General features: G+C 47.0%; 1 protein-coding gene across 3 annotated transcripts in view; it reads right to left on the bottom strand.

The window, feature by feature from the left end:
• The window catches only part of ACOT7 (acyl-CoA thioesterase 7), a 107,193-nt gene that overhangs the window by 46,508 nt on the left and 47,191 nt on the right, over positions 1-13,494 (bottom strand). For all 3 annotated transcript variants that reach the window (XM_061601847.1, XM_061601848.1, XM_061601846.1), the window contains 3 exons: positions 12,779-12,935; positions 5,633-5,724; positions 3,864-3,978 (listed from right to left, as the gene is read on the bottom strand). In XM_061601847.1, the coding sequence (XP_061457831.1) occupies positions 3,864-3,978; positions 5,633-5,724; positions 12,779-12,935 (364 nt within the window). The remainder of the gene's footprint in view (positions 1-3,863; positions 3,979-5,632; positions 5,725-12,778; positions 12,936-13,494) is intronic.

Below are 13,494 nucleotides of genomic sequence, written 5' to 3'. Positions count from 1 at the left end.
CCGGAGGACAGCTCTCGCTCCAGGCACGTTGCACCATTTGGGTCTCTTTGCTTCCCCAAGGCAGGCTTTGGGCAGAACAAGAGGAAGCGCTGGGCCCAGAGATGGGCTAGGTGAAGAGAAGCACGGGCCTCTGGCACTAGTCCCAAGGCTGGCGTGGAAGTCTCAGAACGGGTCACTGTGAGCTTCTGTAAGACAAAGGAACAATCTGAGCCTGTTCAGGGCCAAGCTCCACTGAGTTCAAGCCGGCACAATCATTGGGCAAGCTCTGCAGCAGGAAATGCAACGGGAACCCAGCCCTCATGGTGTCTAGCCAGGAAGATCCCTAATCACAGCCAGCCCGCTCTCAGGAAGCTGCCTGAGGGCCCCTGCCCCCATTAAACCGTCATCCCTGCCCCTCCACCTCTGCAGCAAGACTGCTGCTGCCCCCACTCCACCCCAGGTGCTTCAGCTGTGGACAGCGTTCAGGCCGGACCGGAGAGCAGACCAGAGGGAACTGGGAGAGAGAAGACCTTAAAGGCCCCTGTCAGAGGTAGGACGGGGAGCAGGAAGACTGTGTGAAGTCAGGAGTTATGCCTCTGGCCCGAGAATGGTTGATCAACAGGAAGAGAGGCAAGGCGCAGAAGCTGCAAGAGCTACCAGACTCAGGAATGCAAGAAGCTGCCTCACACCGTGTCACACAATCATTGGTCCATCTAGTTTAGCATTGTCTACTCTGACTGGCAGCAATTCTGCAGGGTCTCTGAGGGGAGCATTTATCTGGCTCTATGACCTGCAGTTTTCAACATTTCCAGACAGAAGCCATCATTAACTAAGCTTCAGCTAGATAACCATTTTTTTTTAAAAAAAAAAAGACAAATGTTTCTATATGTCCACCCTTCTCCTTCTCTCTCAACCCCACCCTTTTTAAAAAAGGGGGGAAATACAAGTTAATTTTTTTTTAAAAAAAAATGGTGGTGGAGCCATTGAACATCAGGAAAAACTTCCTAACTGTTAGAGCAGTACAGCAATGGAACCAATGACCTAGGGAAGGAAGGTGGCGGGCTCTCCAACCCTGGAGGCATCCAAGAGGCAGCTGGACAGCCACCTGTCAGGTACATGTTAAGATACCTGCATCAAACATGGAGTTGGACTCTACTATTCTATGGTGGGACTTAAGTGGGGGCTTGTTCCCCCAAATAAAGACTAATGCACCAGATCAGGGGAGCCAATTTGGTAGCTTCCAGCTGTTGCTGGACTACAATTCCCACTACCCCCGATGACTGGTAACTCCAGCTGGAGCTGGAGGAAGTTGTAGTTCAACAACACTGGAGGGCACTATGTTAGCAGACTGTTTGTCAGCCCAGGCAGTGCATCACATTGCTGCCCATTTAATGGCAACGTGTACAAATCCTAGCCCTACTTACACCTCCTTACAGAGCTCCATGAGCCTAGGCCACCAGGTAGTCAAGCCGTGGCAAGTGTGTCCCTGGAAGAAAGCCATGAGCAAAGACTTCATCCACAAGTCCAAAACCACTCCAGATAAAACCACAGACCTCCACTGTTTTGGTGCAGGGAGCACAATGTGACTGAGCAAGCCAAAATGAGATACCCCCCCCCCAAAGAGTGGGACGCCTTACCAAATATGAGGACTCCCAATGTTTTGGTCAGGAGCTTAGCGGGCAAAGCCTTCATCTCAGCTCAAAGCAAACATTCAAAGGATGCAAGAAGAGGGGGAAAACAAATGTGTGATCACAAAGATCATCCAATGAGATGATCAATGTTGGTTGTGGAGTTACAAAGCCATGGAATTGCTCCACCCATTTCCAGACCAGCCTGGCAGAAACCACCCTGGGATTTAAAAAAAATCAACAGGAATCCAAACAAACAGCATCCCTTCCCCACCCCAAATCATCTGTAATTAAAACAGGATAGGAAAAAAAGATTTCATTGCACCTGGATTTGGTGGGAAGGCCCTCAAGAAAAGGAGACTGGTTGTTGCTACATAGCTAAAGCCACCAATCCAACATATAATCATATCTTCCAGTGTCTTATGGAGGGTTATCTTCTTTGGTGTGTGGACTTCAGACACAACAAACCCTGGAAATGGAAACCTAGCAGCAGCCTTGGGGCTCTCACCAAGGGGAAGGTCCTCCTTGCTCCTTCCTGACCACCAGACTTCCACAACTGGATTCAGACCACACCTCTTGAGAGGAATGCCTCTTTACTCTTCATCAAAAGGAAGAGCTTGTGTCTCCTCCTCCTCCCTCAGCCTTCTGAGCCACGTGATGTTGAAGAAGAGACTTCAATTAATGGTGTGTCAGAAGCATGGCTCATGGTAAAGTAGCAATGGTTTGTAAATCAATTACATCTCTGTGGGAGGGATAGGGATGAAATCTGCTTGGTGGTGCCAGTTTGGATTGCATTCTGCTGAACTTGCAGGTGGTTATAGTCAGTTTGTTATTTTTCTGCTATCCTTGGCTTCTAATAATTTGTTTTTTTCTCCCCAAGAACAATAATATTGTTGTTTTTAACAATGTTTTCCTATAGGAAAAGAAAGTGGCTGTCTCTCTGCTTGCCCACCCATTTCCCTCCTTGGCCTTCTCTCTAGTCTTATTGGATTCCCTTCCCAGCTCTGGGAAAAAGCAAGAGATCACCTCGTCAGTTACCTTGGAAGAAAGGGAGAATTTGCCTGCTCCTTTCATGTTAGCAAAGCAAAGATGCAAGCTAACGGGATCAGTTTAGCATTAGCAAAGACCCATGCTAATCAGTTTCAGGTTAGCAAAGCTAAGTCCCATGGTGGTCAGTTTCAGGTTAGCACAGCAAAGACCCATGGTGGTCAGTTTCAGGTTAGCAAAGCTAAGTCCCATGGTGGTCAGTTTCACCTTAGCACAGCAAAGACCCATGGTGGTCAGTTTCAGGTTAGCACAGCAAAGACCCACCGTGGTCAGTTTCAGGTTAGCACAGCAAAGACCCACGGTGGTCAGTTTCAGGTTAGCACAGCAAAGACCCACGGTGGTCAGTTTCAGGTTAGCACAGCAAAGACCCATGGTGGTCAGTTTCAGGTTAGCACAGCAAAGACCCATGGTGGTCAGTTTCACCTTAGCACAGCAAAGACCCACGGTGGTCAGTTTCAGGTTAGCACAGCAAAGACCCACGGTGGTCAGTTTCAGGTTAGCACAGCAAAGACCCACGATGGTGAGTTTCAGGTTAGCACAGCAAAGACCCACGGTGGTCAGTTTCAGGTTAGCACAGCAAAGACCCACGGTGGTCAGTTTCAGGTTAGCACAGCAAAGACCCACGGTGGTCAGTTTCAGGTTAGCACAGCAAAGACCCACGGTGGTCAGTTTCAGGTTAGCACAGCAAAGACCCACGGTGGTCAGTTTCAGGTTAGCACAGCAAAGACCCATGGTGGTCAGTTTCAGGTTAGCACAGCAAAGACCCATGGTGGTCAGTTTCACCTTAGCACAGCAAAGACCCACGGTGGTCAGTTTCAGGTTAGCACTGCAACACCGCACAAGGAATACAAAGATAATAATAATATATTCAGTGCAGTTTTTCTAAAAAATCCAGTACAGGAAAAGCTGTGGAACTTCACAGCATTCAAGTTTGGTCTGCAAAGACAGCGAACATGTGAACTATGGGGTGGTCTGCTGCCAAGTTCGATTTTAGCAAAGTTTCCACCCATTCCTAGGGAGTGGGAATAATGGGCCACAAGTATAGCAGGCCAGAAGTGAGCGGGCCTGGCTTTGATAGCAAATGAACAAACAGCCCCAAATACAGAGGCAGAGGATTCTGCTAAATCCCACTGCACTCCACAGATATGACCCCTCAGGTAAGATGGCACAAGGGGCTGCAGCCAGAGTGACTCACTCTGCCCATTTTACCTGGGTTGATCACTGGCAAGATGACGTCCCCATTCCTCTCCTTCGTTTCTAAACGTTCCAGCTTTTGCTCTTCATAGCGTCTCCTCCCTTCTTCCTCCTGCTCCTTCCCTGCAAACTGACAGGAAACAGGACCATCGATGCATTCCTGGTGTTGTGCCAAGCCAGGAGGGACTGTTGCCTGGTGGGCACTGCCACCACTGGGCATGTTGCTATGAAGGGCCATGGGAGGCAAAAAAGGCACCCTGGGGCCACCAATTGAAGGGAGCTGCTGAGAGGGTTTGCTGAAGAACCTCTCAGGAGAACAGAAGCTGCCCCTTTGAAGGCCCGTCAAGAGAGGATTCGCCTGAGCAACGGCCAAGGAAGCAGGCGTGAGCAGGGCCATGCATTAAGTCCGCCATGGCATAATATATGCTGGAGCAGAGGAGGGCATTAGAAGAGGCTGGGGAAGGAGAGATCATCTCTCCAGCAGAGTCCTTGGCAGAGGGGCCAGTTTAGCTTGTTCAAAACAATGCAAATATACTGAAATGTACAGCAAGACTCTGGGATTCTCCACAACACAAGTCAGCATTATAACCCTCAGGCCTGACTCATCCAGCTTGAGAGAGGAAGGCCCCAAAAGTGACACGGGGTAAAGTCACAGCTGATATGTGCAGAGGGGAACAGGGACACAGAGTGGCCCAGAAGGATGTTGAGAAGAGGTGGGAAACCTTTTGGAGTCCGTGGGCCTTATCAGGATCAACTTTGAGGGCCACATTTGACAGGTGGGCAGGGCCACCCACCTGTCAATCACATGCCATAATTATGAAACCACATGATTGCCAGGTGGACTGTCCCACCCACCTGTCAAAATCCCAACTGCCTGATAGCCAGCTGGCTGGTGGGTGCTTGGGAACTGCAGCGCAAGGGGCATTGCTTGCTCTGTGCTCAGCACTTTGGAAAGCTAAGAGCACAGGGCTGGCAAAGGGGGGAAGAAAGAAACCTGCATTCTGGGAACAATGCATGCAGCCAAACTGAGCAGGATGTAAACCCCGCTCGTCAGTCATCAAGCCAGGGTTAAATCCTGCTGGAAACAGGCATCCACAGCCAGTGAATAACTGAACCAGCCACCTGCCAGCTGACATCACAAGTGACATCAACTGTCTGACAGGCGGGCGTGGTTTGGGGAAAACGGCCTCATGGTCCAAGTTGGACTCCTAGCAGGCCAAGACTCACTTGTGAGCTGGAGGTTCCTCGCCCTTCAGCAGGGATTGAAAATACAACAGGCCCTGAAAGTGAAAAGCAGACAGTGGCCCAGCAACTGCCTGGCTGTGCTGACTGCAGGCACTCATCCAAGGTAACCCACTCAGACCTTAAGTGGAGAGCGAGGGAGAAAGGCAGGCAGAGACCACCTCAAGACCACCTCCAGCTGAACTATCCCCTTCCTACCTCACAGGGTGATCTGCCATCACATATTTGGTAAGGATTGTGAGGACTTCTTAATATGCTAAAATTATTTGTGTTTTTAAAATATATAACTTAAAAGGTATGTATATCCTAAAGATCAGTGATAGATAATTGAAACAAACATACCAACATAGCTGCTCATTGTTTCATTGCTTAAAATGTGCATGAAGAAAAGAACACAAAATAATACAATTAAGCAAGTGGATGCAAACATGTAAACAGATATCCTATGTTTTGTTTGCAGAACCTAGATTAAGTCAGGACTCGTACAGAGCCCCAACATCTCCCTGGAGCATTTGAATTCTCAGGGACCCAGCACATCTTACCTGAATCAGAGGGACTTCCAAAACTTTGTTCACGTTGTGGAGAGAGAGAGGCACATACCACAAAGTTGCCTTGTTGGTCACCCTCTTGGCACCTTTTCAGGGAGGGAAAAAGTATCTGTGAATAGACAGACCCCAGAAAACTGCAAACAATGCAATAACTCAGACATCAAGGCATCCAGCCTGAACAAATGGAGAAAGCAAAGCTACATGAGTGACAGCAGCTGAGGCGGGCTCTCCGTGTGCCTTTGGTGGCTCGGTGAGGGGACCTTCGCTGCAGCAGCACCCAAACTCTGCCAACTCTCTCTGCAGCCTAATTTGATCAGTATCAATGTTAATTAACTTGCAATGTGAGGATGACAGTGTTATCAACTACTGATGTTGTGAATTATCAGTGTGCTTATTTGACATATGTTTAAGCCTTAACTGAATTCTCCCAACTTTTTTTTTTTTTTACATCTAAAGCCATTTTCCCCCCTGCACGCATGTACAGCTTATGCCATAATGCATTTGTTAGTCTCTAAGGTGCCAAAAGGCTCTTTGCAATTAGTGCACCAGCTGGGGTAGATGGGAGTTGTAGTCTAAAATGTCTGAAAGGCACAGGTCAGCAAAAGCTGATCTAAAGAATCAGAAACGATAAGCAGCCCTGCTGCCTTTTCTGAACAAGTTAGCCATTTACTAAATCAGAACACCATACTCCATCCATAGGTGTGGCACTCAGACCTAAGGAAAGGCACTCTGCACATGCTCAGAAGGCACCTACAACCGTTTACCTGCTAAGCACATTATTTTCAGCAGAACCGCTAATGTAAGGGGCTGCTACGTTCTCCGAGCTGCCGTCGGTAGCATCCCCCAACAACTGCAGCTTGTATGAACTCTACAGGCCTTTCTTTGGGCTCCCGAATCGCAGCACATGCTGGCTGGCCGAAAGTTCAGCAGGGGCTTCCACTTGTCCCTGCCCCACCCTCCTTTCCAAAGGAGCCACTCGTAAAGGATTCTAACTGCAAGGGAGGAGGCTTCCTGGCCAGTTGAGTCAAGGTATCAAGAGTGTTACAGGGGGTGGAGTTGCTAGGCACCAGCACTATCACCTTTGGGATGTGAAGGTACTGAACATTGTTAACTGACCTAAGCTTTATGCTCACTTTCTGATGCATTTAAGATGGGTTGTTGCAATTGTTTAACTGTTAGTGTTATGCTGCTGTGATATTATAAGTTCTATTATGTACTATTTTTGTAGTCTGCTTATTTTCTATGAACCACCTGAGCACAAAATGTATTCGTGGAAAACGTGTGATGTTAATGAACTGATGGCGGCCATGACCATCTCAGATTATATTTTGGAGAAAGACACACTGAGTCTTTCAGGCTGTGGAAGTACACTTGAAAGTGAAGGTTGTCCATGACATTATTTTCACAGTAATTACTACAGGTCCTTCAGCTCTGGGCAAACCGGCATGACAGACATGCAGCCTGAAATCAAATACTGGGTTGGCTGTCAGTCTTGCCCCTCCCTTAAGCTTCAGGTGGGCTTTTCAGTGTTTAGAAAACTATGTCAAAGCAGCATTCAGACCTATGTAGATCCATACTTCACCTTAAAAAAACAAAATCCTGAACACCTTGGGCATGTTGGTGATGTCGCTGGGACCAGCAAACAGCTTTGCCTTGATTCACTCTGAACCAGGCCCACAGCCCCAAAAGGGTGTGTGTGCCCCTATCCGGTATACCAGCCTCTTCTTGAAAGCTCAGCTCTCTTTTTGAAAGAAACCCCTTTTACTGGTTGCAAAAATAAGGACAGGCAGGCAGCTTTCCAGAAAGGGACATTTACATAACTCTGACCCTGTGGTATGACTGTTCAGCTCCCAGCCCCCTCACCACATGATTTCTGAACTTACAGAACCAGCTTCTCAAAACTTGAGCTGGGACAAAAACAGGTACATTTGTATTCAGTGGGGCCAAGAATGCTTTCAAAGCTGGCCCAACTGCTTGTCAGCACACCATTACTGTTTTCGCTCAAAGATGACAGGGGCGGAGACTCCAGGAGTCAGAGAGTGGCGCTTCACAGAAAAGAGAACTTAAGCAACAACTAGGCTGATCTGCAATACTTACGTGCATGCCAAGTCTTTCATTGTGGGAGAAAATTCCTTTTCTTTAGCACATGCAGGCCTACCTAGGGTCATCCACCAATCACCACAAGGACTGCAGTGTTTTGCTCTGATCCTGTACCACCTTCTTCCATTACATAAAAAAGTCTTCACAGCACTTTGACTCAGAGCGGATGCGACAACCTGCTTTGTAAGATTAACTGCTTACACCCAAACAACAAAACCATACTGGGAATCTGGTTTCCATCCCCCAGCCCCGAAGGCTCCCCCACTCAGCCCTGAACAATACAGAATGGCTAGCTGCACATTTTCCTGGGTAAAATTCTGATCAGAAGAACAGTAATTCCCAAGGCTGCTGCTTTCAGAAGCCTTCGCAGCTGCAGTTCACCTGCACCTGAGCCATTTTCTCTTAACTGCATCCAACAGAAATTAGCATCCAAACATTGGGGGTATGTCAAATGAATGGTGTTGGCAGCTAAGCTTGGCTGAGCTGGTCATGCCCGCTGGGAGCCAACAAGCACAAGGGGGGGACTGTGGCACTTCTGGTATTGCCGGCTACAGTCGACTGGTAACTTAAAACAGGGAAACTAAGGACAGAGGAAAGGGCCTGTGGGATAACCTGGCTGACCCTTTAACAAACAGGAGTGGGGAAGCTGCAATCCTCCGGATGTTGCCAGCCTCCATCATCCCTGAGTACTGGTCGTGCTAGCTGGAGTCCAGCAATTTCCAGAGGGCCACAAGTTACCCCCAGCCCCCAGGCTAGGCTCCAGTTCTGCCATTTTGCCTATAAAACAGGAGCTTTGATGGGAGGTTTCAGCAGCATGAAGCCATGCTGTACCTGACACAGGGTCACATCAGGCTTACAATTCTGGGATTCAAGTTCAAATGCCACTTTGACGCACACATTCATGTTCAAGGTGCAACAGACCACAATGAGGCATCGCCACAGAGCACCAAAAGATCACAGTGAAGCACCGTGTGCATATGGTATGATTCCAGCATATGGACTCTAAACACCACCTCGACCCCTGCAACCATTTTTAGCACAGAGTGAATTATATACAGCCCCACCTATACCTCCCTCTCTCTATATATACACACATCTTTCTCTGAAGATAGAACATAAAAGAGCCCTCCTGAAGCAAACCAAAGATTCAGCATCCTGCTGCACAGAGCAGCCAACTAGATTATCTCTGGGAAACCTAAAACAGCATGAAACCTCAGCCACGCATTGAGCAGCAATCTCCCTCTCAAGATGGGAACGCCACACAGCCATGAGGGCTAAGAGCCACTGACAGACCTACCTTCCCCATAGATGTGTCTAATCCCATTGTAAAGCTAAATCTGAGCTAGTGGACCTCACCACACCTTCCACACATGCACACGCACGTACATGGTGGAGACTACCTGACACTGGAGCCTGGAGCAGCTAAGCTGGCCCTGGGCATGATGTTGGTGCAAGCAGTCTCCCCGATTTGTCCCCACTCTGGGCAGGATTAAAGCCAGCACACTCCAAAGCCTGGTTGCCGTCTTGCTGCTCTTGGCAGTAGTTTTTCCACAGACCTCCCTACTGGAAGGAAGGGCGGGATATAAATCTAATAAATAAATAAATATAAATAAAAATCTTTCTGCAGCTGTTGAAAGGGTTTAGTTTTAAGTCTTAACTGCAATTTGGGAAAGAGGCAAGCGTCTCATCCACAAGTCCCATTTTACTAAAGCATCTGCCATCAAAGCTGTCTAACTGGCCCAATTCATAATGGGGCGGAGGGCTCTTTGCTTGTTCTGAACTGCTAAGCATTTGTGGGGAGGACTCCATAGCTCTTCTCTGTCCAGCAATATACGTATTAATCTCTTGAGACAGTGCCAAGGATTTGGGGAGGTTATAAAAAAGGGGTTGGACTTGATGGCCTTATAGGCCCCTTCCAACTCTACTATTCTATGAAATCATAGGCGGGGATTCACTTGGCGCTGCTCGCAATGACCCGCCATTAATCAGTGGTGTCTATCACCAAGTGGGATGAACTTTTGGCTCCCAGTTTGATCTGCATATTCTCTTTCAAGGCACAGTAACCATGGAAACGCATTTTCATCTTCCCACACGTTGGCTAAGCGCATGGGGCTAGACATCTGGTTTCCCTGCACCTGCTTTGCTTTTACAAAACCCAGCATTTGCACTGACAAACCACAACGTCCCAGTGGTATCCCCAGGCCCTCTTAGCAGGAAGATGTTCCAAGAGATGCTTGATAAGGAGCCAAGTATTTGGAGGAGACGCAAGAGGAAGAGCAGAGGGGTGCAAGAGGGGAAAGGGTACAAAAGAGTTCACCTTCTGCGATGCCACACGTGGAGAATCTCATACCAGGTCGAGTATTTTGAGAAGTAGCTGAAATGCTGCTTGAGGCATTCCTTTATCTTCAGAGGTCCCCGGAACCTGAATCTCTGAACACAGTCCATTAACACTTAAGCTGCAATGGACCCTTTTTGACCAGTTAAAATGCATGTCAGGCCACTCTCATTTTATTCCCCAACCATGCATTGACAACATGAAGCAGGCAGAAGCTAAACAGCACCTGACACAGAAGCGCTGGAATTAAGTTCACTTCCAAACGTGACTGCAGTGTGTAAACACACTATCAAAGGTTGTGTCGACGGGTGTAATTATCGGGGCTACACCTCCCACAACTTCAGAAGAATACGTGGGGAGAGTTATATAGGTACATCACACAGTCACGACAACTTTTTATCAAAAGGGAGGAAGTTGATAATTGCATAAATACTACAGGATTTAGTCTCCCTGAAATGCAATGCTGATCCCAGAATAAGCTGTGCATTCCTTCAAGTAATGAAGCGATTTGGTCATTGAGTCCTTTTTCAGAGAAATGTGCAGTTTCCCAGTAATGGGCTAGCACAATATTTGCCATGACAATAAGTAACCACTAGATTTTGCCAGGGATGCTGCCGCTCAATCAAATCAGATTATCGAAAAATTAGCATGTAGAACAGGGGTAGTCAACATGGTGCCCACCAGATGTTTTCAATTCCATCCCCCATTAGAGATGTGAAGGTCCGGAAAAAAGCCGGAAAAATTCTGGGGGAAAACAAAGAAAAAATGGATTATTGAATGTTTTATTTTAGCATGATGAATAAAATATTTCATTGAAGCTTGTTCCTCCCCCCCCTTTTTTTCCCCTCAGTTCTTTTTATGGAAATGGGTGTTTTATGTCTGCTTGACACTGTGGAGGACTGTAGAGACATAAATAATTTTCTTAGTTACTAATGTTGATGGTTTCTTTTTTTAAAAAAAAATGTTTTTTGCCTGCTCCTCATAAACTGGCAAAACAAAAGAGGTTCCTTACAGTTCAGATGTTCAAGAACTTGTAGCTCCATTTGTAAAAAATTTAAAAAAGTAGATTCAATTGGTAATAATTGTTTGAATAAAATGTACGCTTAATATACCAAATGTGATCATTTTATGCCATACCAACTTGTACATAATTACATTTGATGTTCCTGAAGTAACAAAGTGACTTTCAATCTGTAAAAAGTGCTAATAGTGCATCTGGAAATTTCTGGTTTTTTTCTGAAAAAACGAGGAAAAAATTGTTTTTTCCCATGGCTTCAAAATTTCTGGAAATTTTACATCTCTATCCCCCATCATCCCTGGCCACGCTGACCACAGCCGATGGGAGTTATAGTCCATAATAACTGAAGGGCACCACATTGGATGGAATTCTGTGGGTCAAGAATCAGAGAGAAGGGCCGTAGCTCAGTGGTTAGAGCACCTGCTTTGCACGCAACTCCCAGATTCAATCCCCGGCAGCATCTCCAAATAGGGTTGGGAATGTCCCCTGCCGGAAATCCTAGAGAGTTGCTGCCAGTCAGTGTGGACAATACTGAGCCAAACAGATCAGTGCTCTGACTTGGAATAAGGCAGCTTTTTATGCTCCTGTCATAGCCAAATTAAACCAGAACTATCACCAGAAGCTAAAATGATGAAACTGAGGCTATCATACTTTGGACACATCATGAGAAGACATGATTCACTAGGAAAGACAATAATGCTGGGAAAAACAGAAGGGAGTAGAAAAAGAGGAAGACCAAACAAGAGATGGATGGATTCCATCAAGGAAGCCACAGAGCTGAACTTGCACGATCTGAACAGGGAGGTTCACGACAGATGCTCTTGGAGGTCACTGATTCATAGGGTCACCACGAGTCGTGATCGCCTTGAAGGCACATAACAACAAAAAAGCATGTGGGAATACAAACATTCAGCTTTGCATTTCTCTCTCTCTCTCTGTGTAGAATGTAGATTTAGGCAGGCACCCAGTTCTGCACAAAAAGCCCCCTATCTCCTGCTTTGAGCCGGACTCCTTGGCTTACAAATCCAACTTGTTTGGAAGCAGCTGCTCCCCCGCTGCCGCATTCCAAGCATTCCCTTTCATTCAGGCCTTGCTGAAATGACATTCCCAGCCGATGTGCAGTCAATCACTTACTTCATTGCTCATGCGACTGAAGCTGTTTGTAGTAAATCTGCAAAACCCTGCTGTGTTGGCCACATTTATTTATTTATTTATTGGCCAGATTCCTTGCACACCCGTCCCCATAAGGTCCCAGGGAAGGTTACAACAGGATCAGCCGTCTCAGGCCCTACAGTCAGCAGGGAAGGCCTTGTTAGTGGCGCTGCCTCTGTCTGCTGCCTGGTGGGTGTTGACCTCTAACAGGGTCTTTTCGATGGTGGTTCCCTGTTTAAATTCCCATACTTTATTGTGTCTCTGCTTTTTCATGCTGCTGGTAACAAGAAAGAAATGAATTCTTTATTTTCAAATAAAGTTTAGAGGGTGAAGTATAACCACAGGCAGTACATGGTTAAACACACAGAGAAATCCCTGTCATTCCTTCCAGTTGTACAAAACCTCAACATAGCAGCTGTCCTTTCCCCTCAAGAAAATCCTGGCAAATGAAACATTTAAGAAACTGAAAATTAAGCACCTTCAACATGGTGGGGGAGTGTTCAGCAAGGGACCACAAAAGGCAGTGGGGGTTTACCTGTGAGGATGTTTTCAGATTCCACGTGCACCTGGACTTCCACAGAGTGCTTGGATGTGTAGGTGATCTCTGCGCTGACATGAGCCACTTCTCCGATGCACATTGGGGAAAGGAAATCTGTGCGCTCCACACGGGCAAGAGCAGCCACACACCGCTCCTAGGAGCAGAAAAGCCAGTTAGCAAGGGCACTGATACACCACACACAGATGGGGGCAAGGGAAAGAACACACACACACAACCAGCCGCAGAGCAAGAAGAGAGCCTCAACAGGAAAATGGGTGGAAAAAAACAATACAGTTACTGAAGTCTACAGAACTCCAGATCTACCAACTTTGCAAAAAAAAAAAAAAAAAGGCACAGCAGCCACTGAAAGGTTTTGCTGTGACTTCTGAGCAAGGCAGGCCACCTAGTTCAGGGGTTCCCAAATTGTGGACCGTGAGCTTCGTTCAGGTGGTCTGCGACATGACTTGTAAAAATACAGTTAAAAATCATACAGCATCTAGCACAGCACAATTGCTGTAACAGGCAGAAAAATCATTAAGTGGCCCGCCAAGACCCTCAGCACTTTACAAGCGGCGTTTGGGACGCACTGATCTAGTTGGCTTCCCGTCCTCCCAATGCAGGAGAAAGCTGCAGAACTCCAACAATGCCACAGAAAGCAGAATTAAGTCTCCAAAACGAAATCTAACAGCCACTATACAGTCTCTCCTTCAAGG

The sequence above is a fragment of the Rhineura floridana genome, chromosome 18 (genome assembly GCF_030035675.1).
Source record: "Rhineura floridana isolate rRhiFlo1 chromosome 18, rRhiFlo1.hap2, whole genome shotgun sequence".
Taxonomy (NCBI): domain Eukaryota; kingdom Metazoa; phylum Chordata; class Lepidosauria; order Squamata; family Rhineuridae; genus Rhineura; species Rhineura floridana.
Note: the sequence above shows the minus strand (reverse complement) of the source record. Positions and strands in the feature narration are given on the sequence as shown.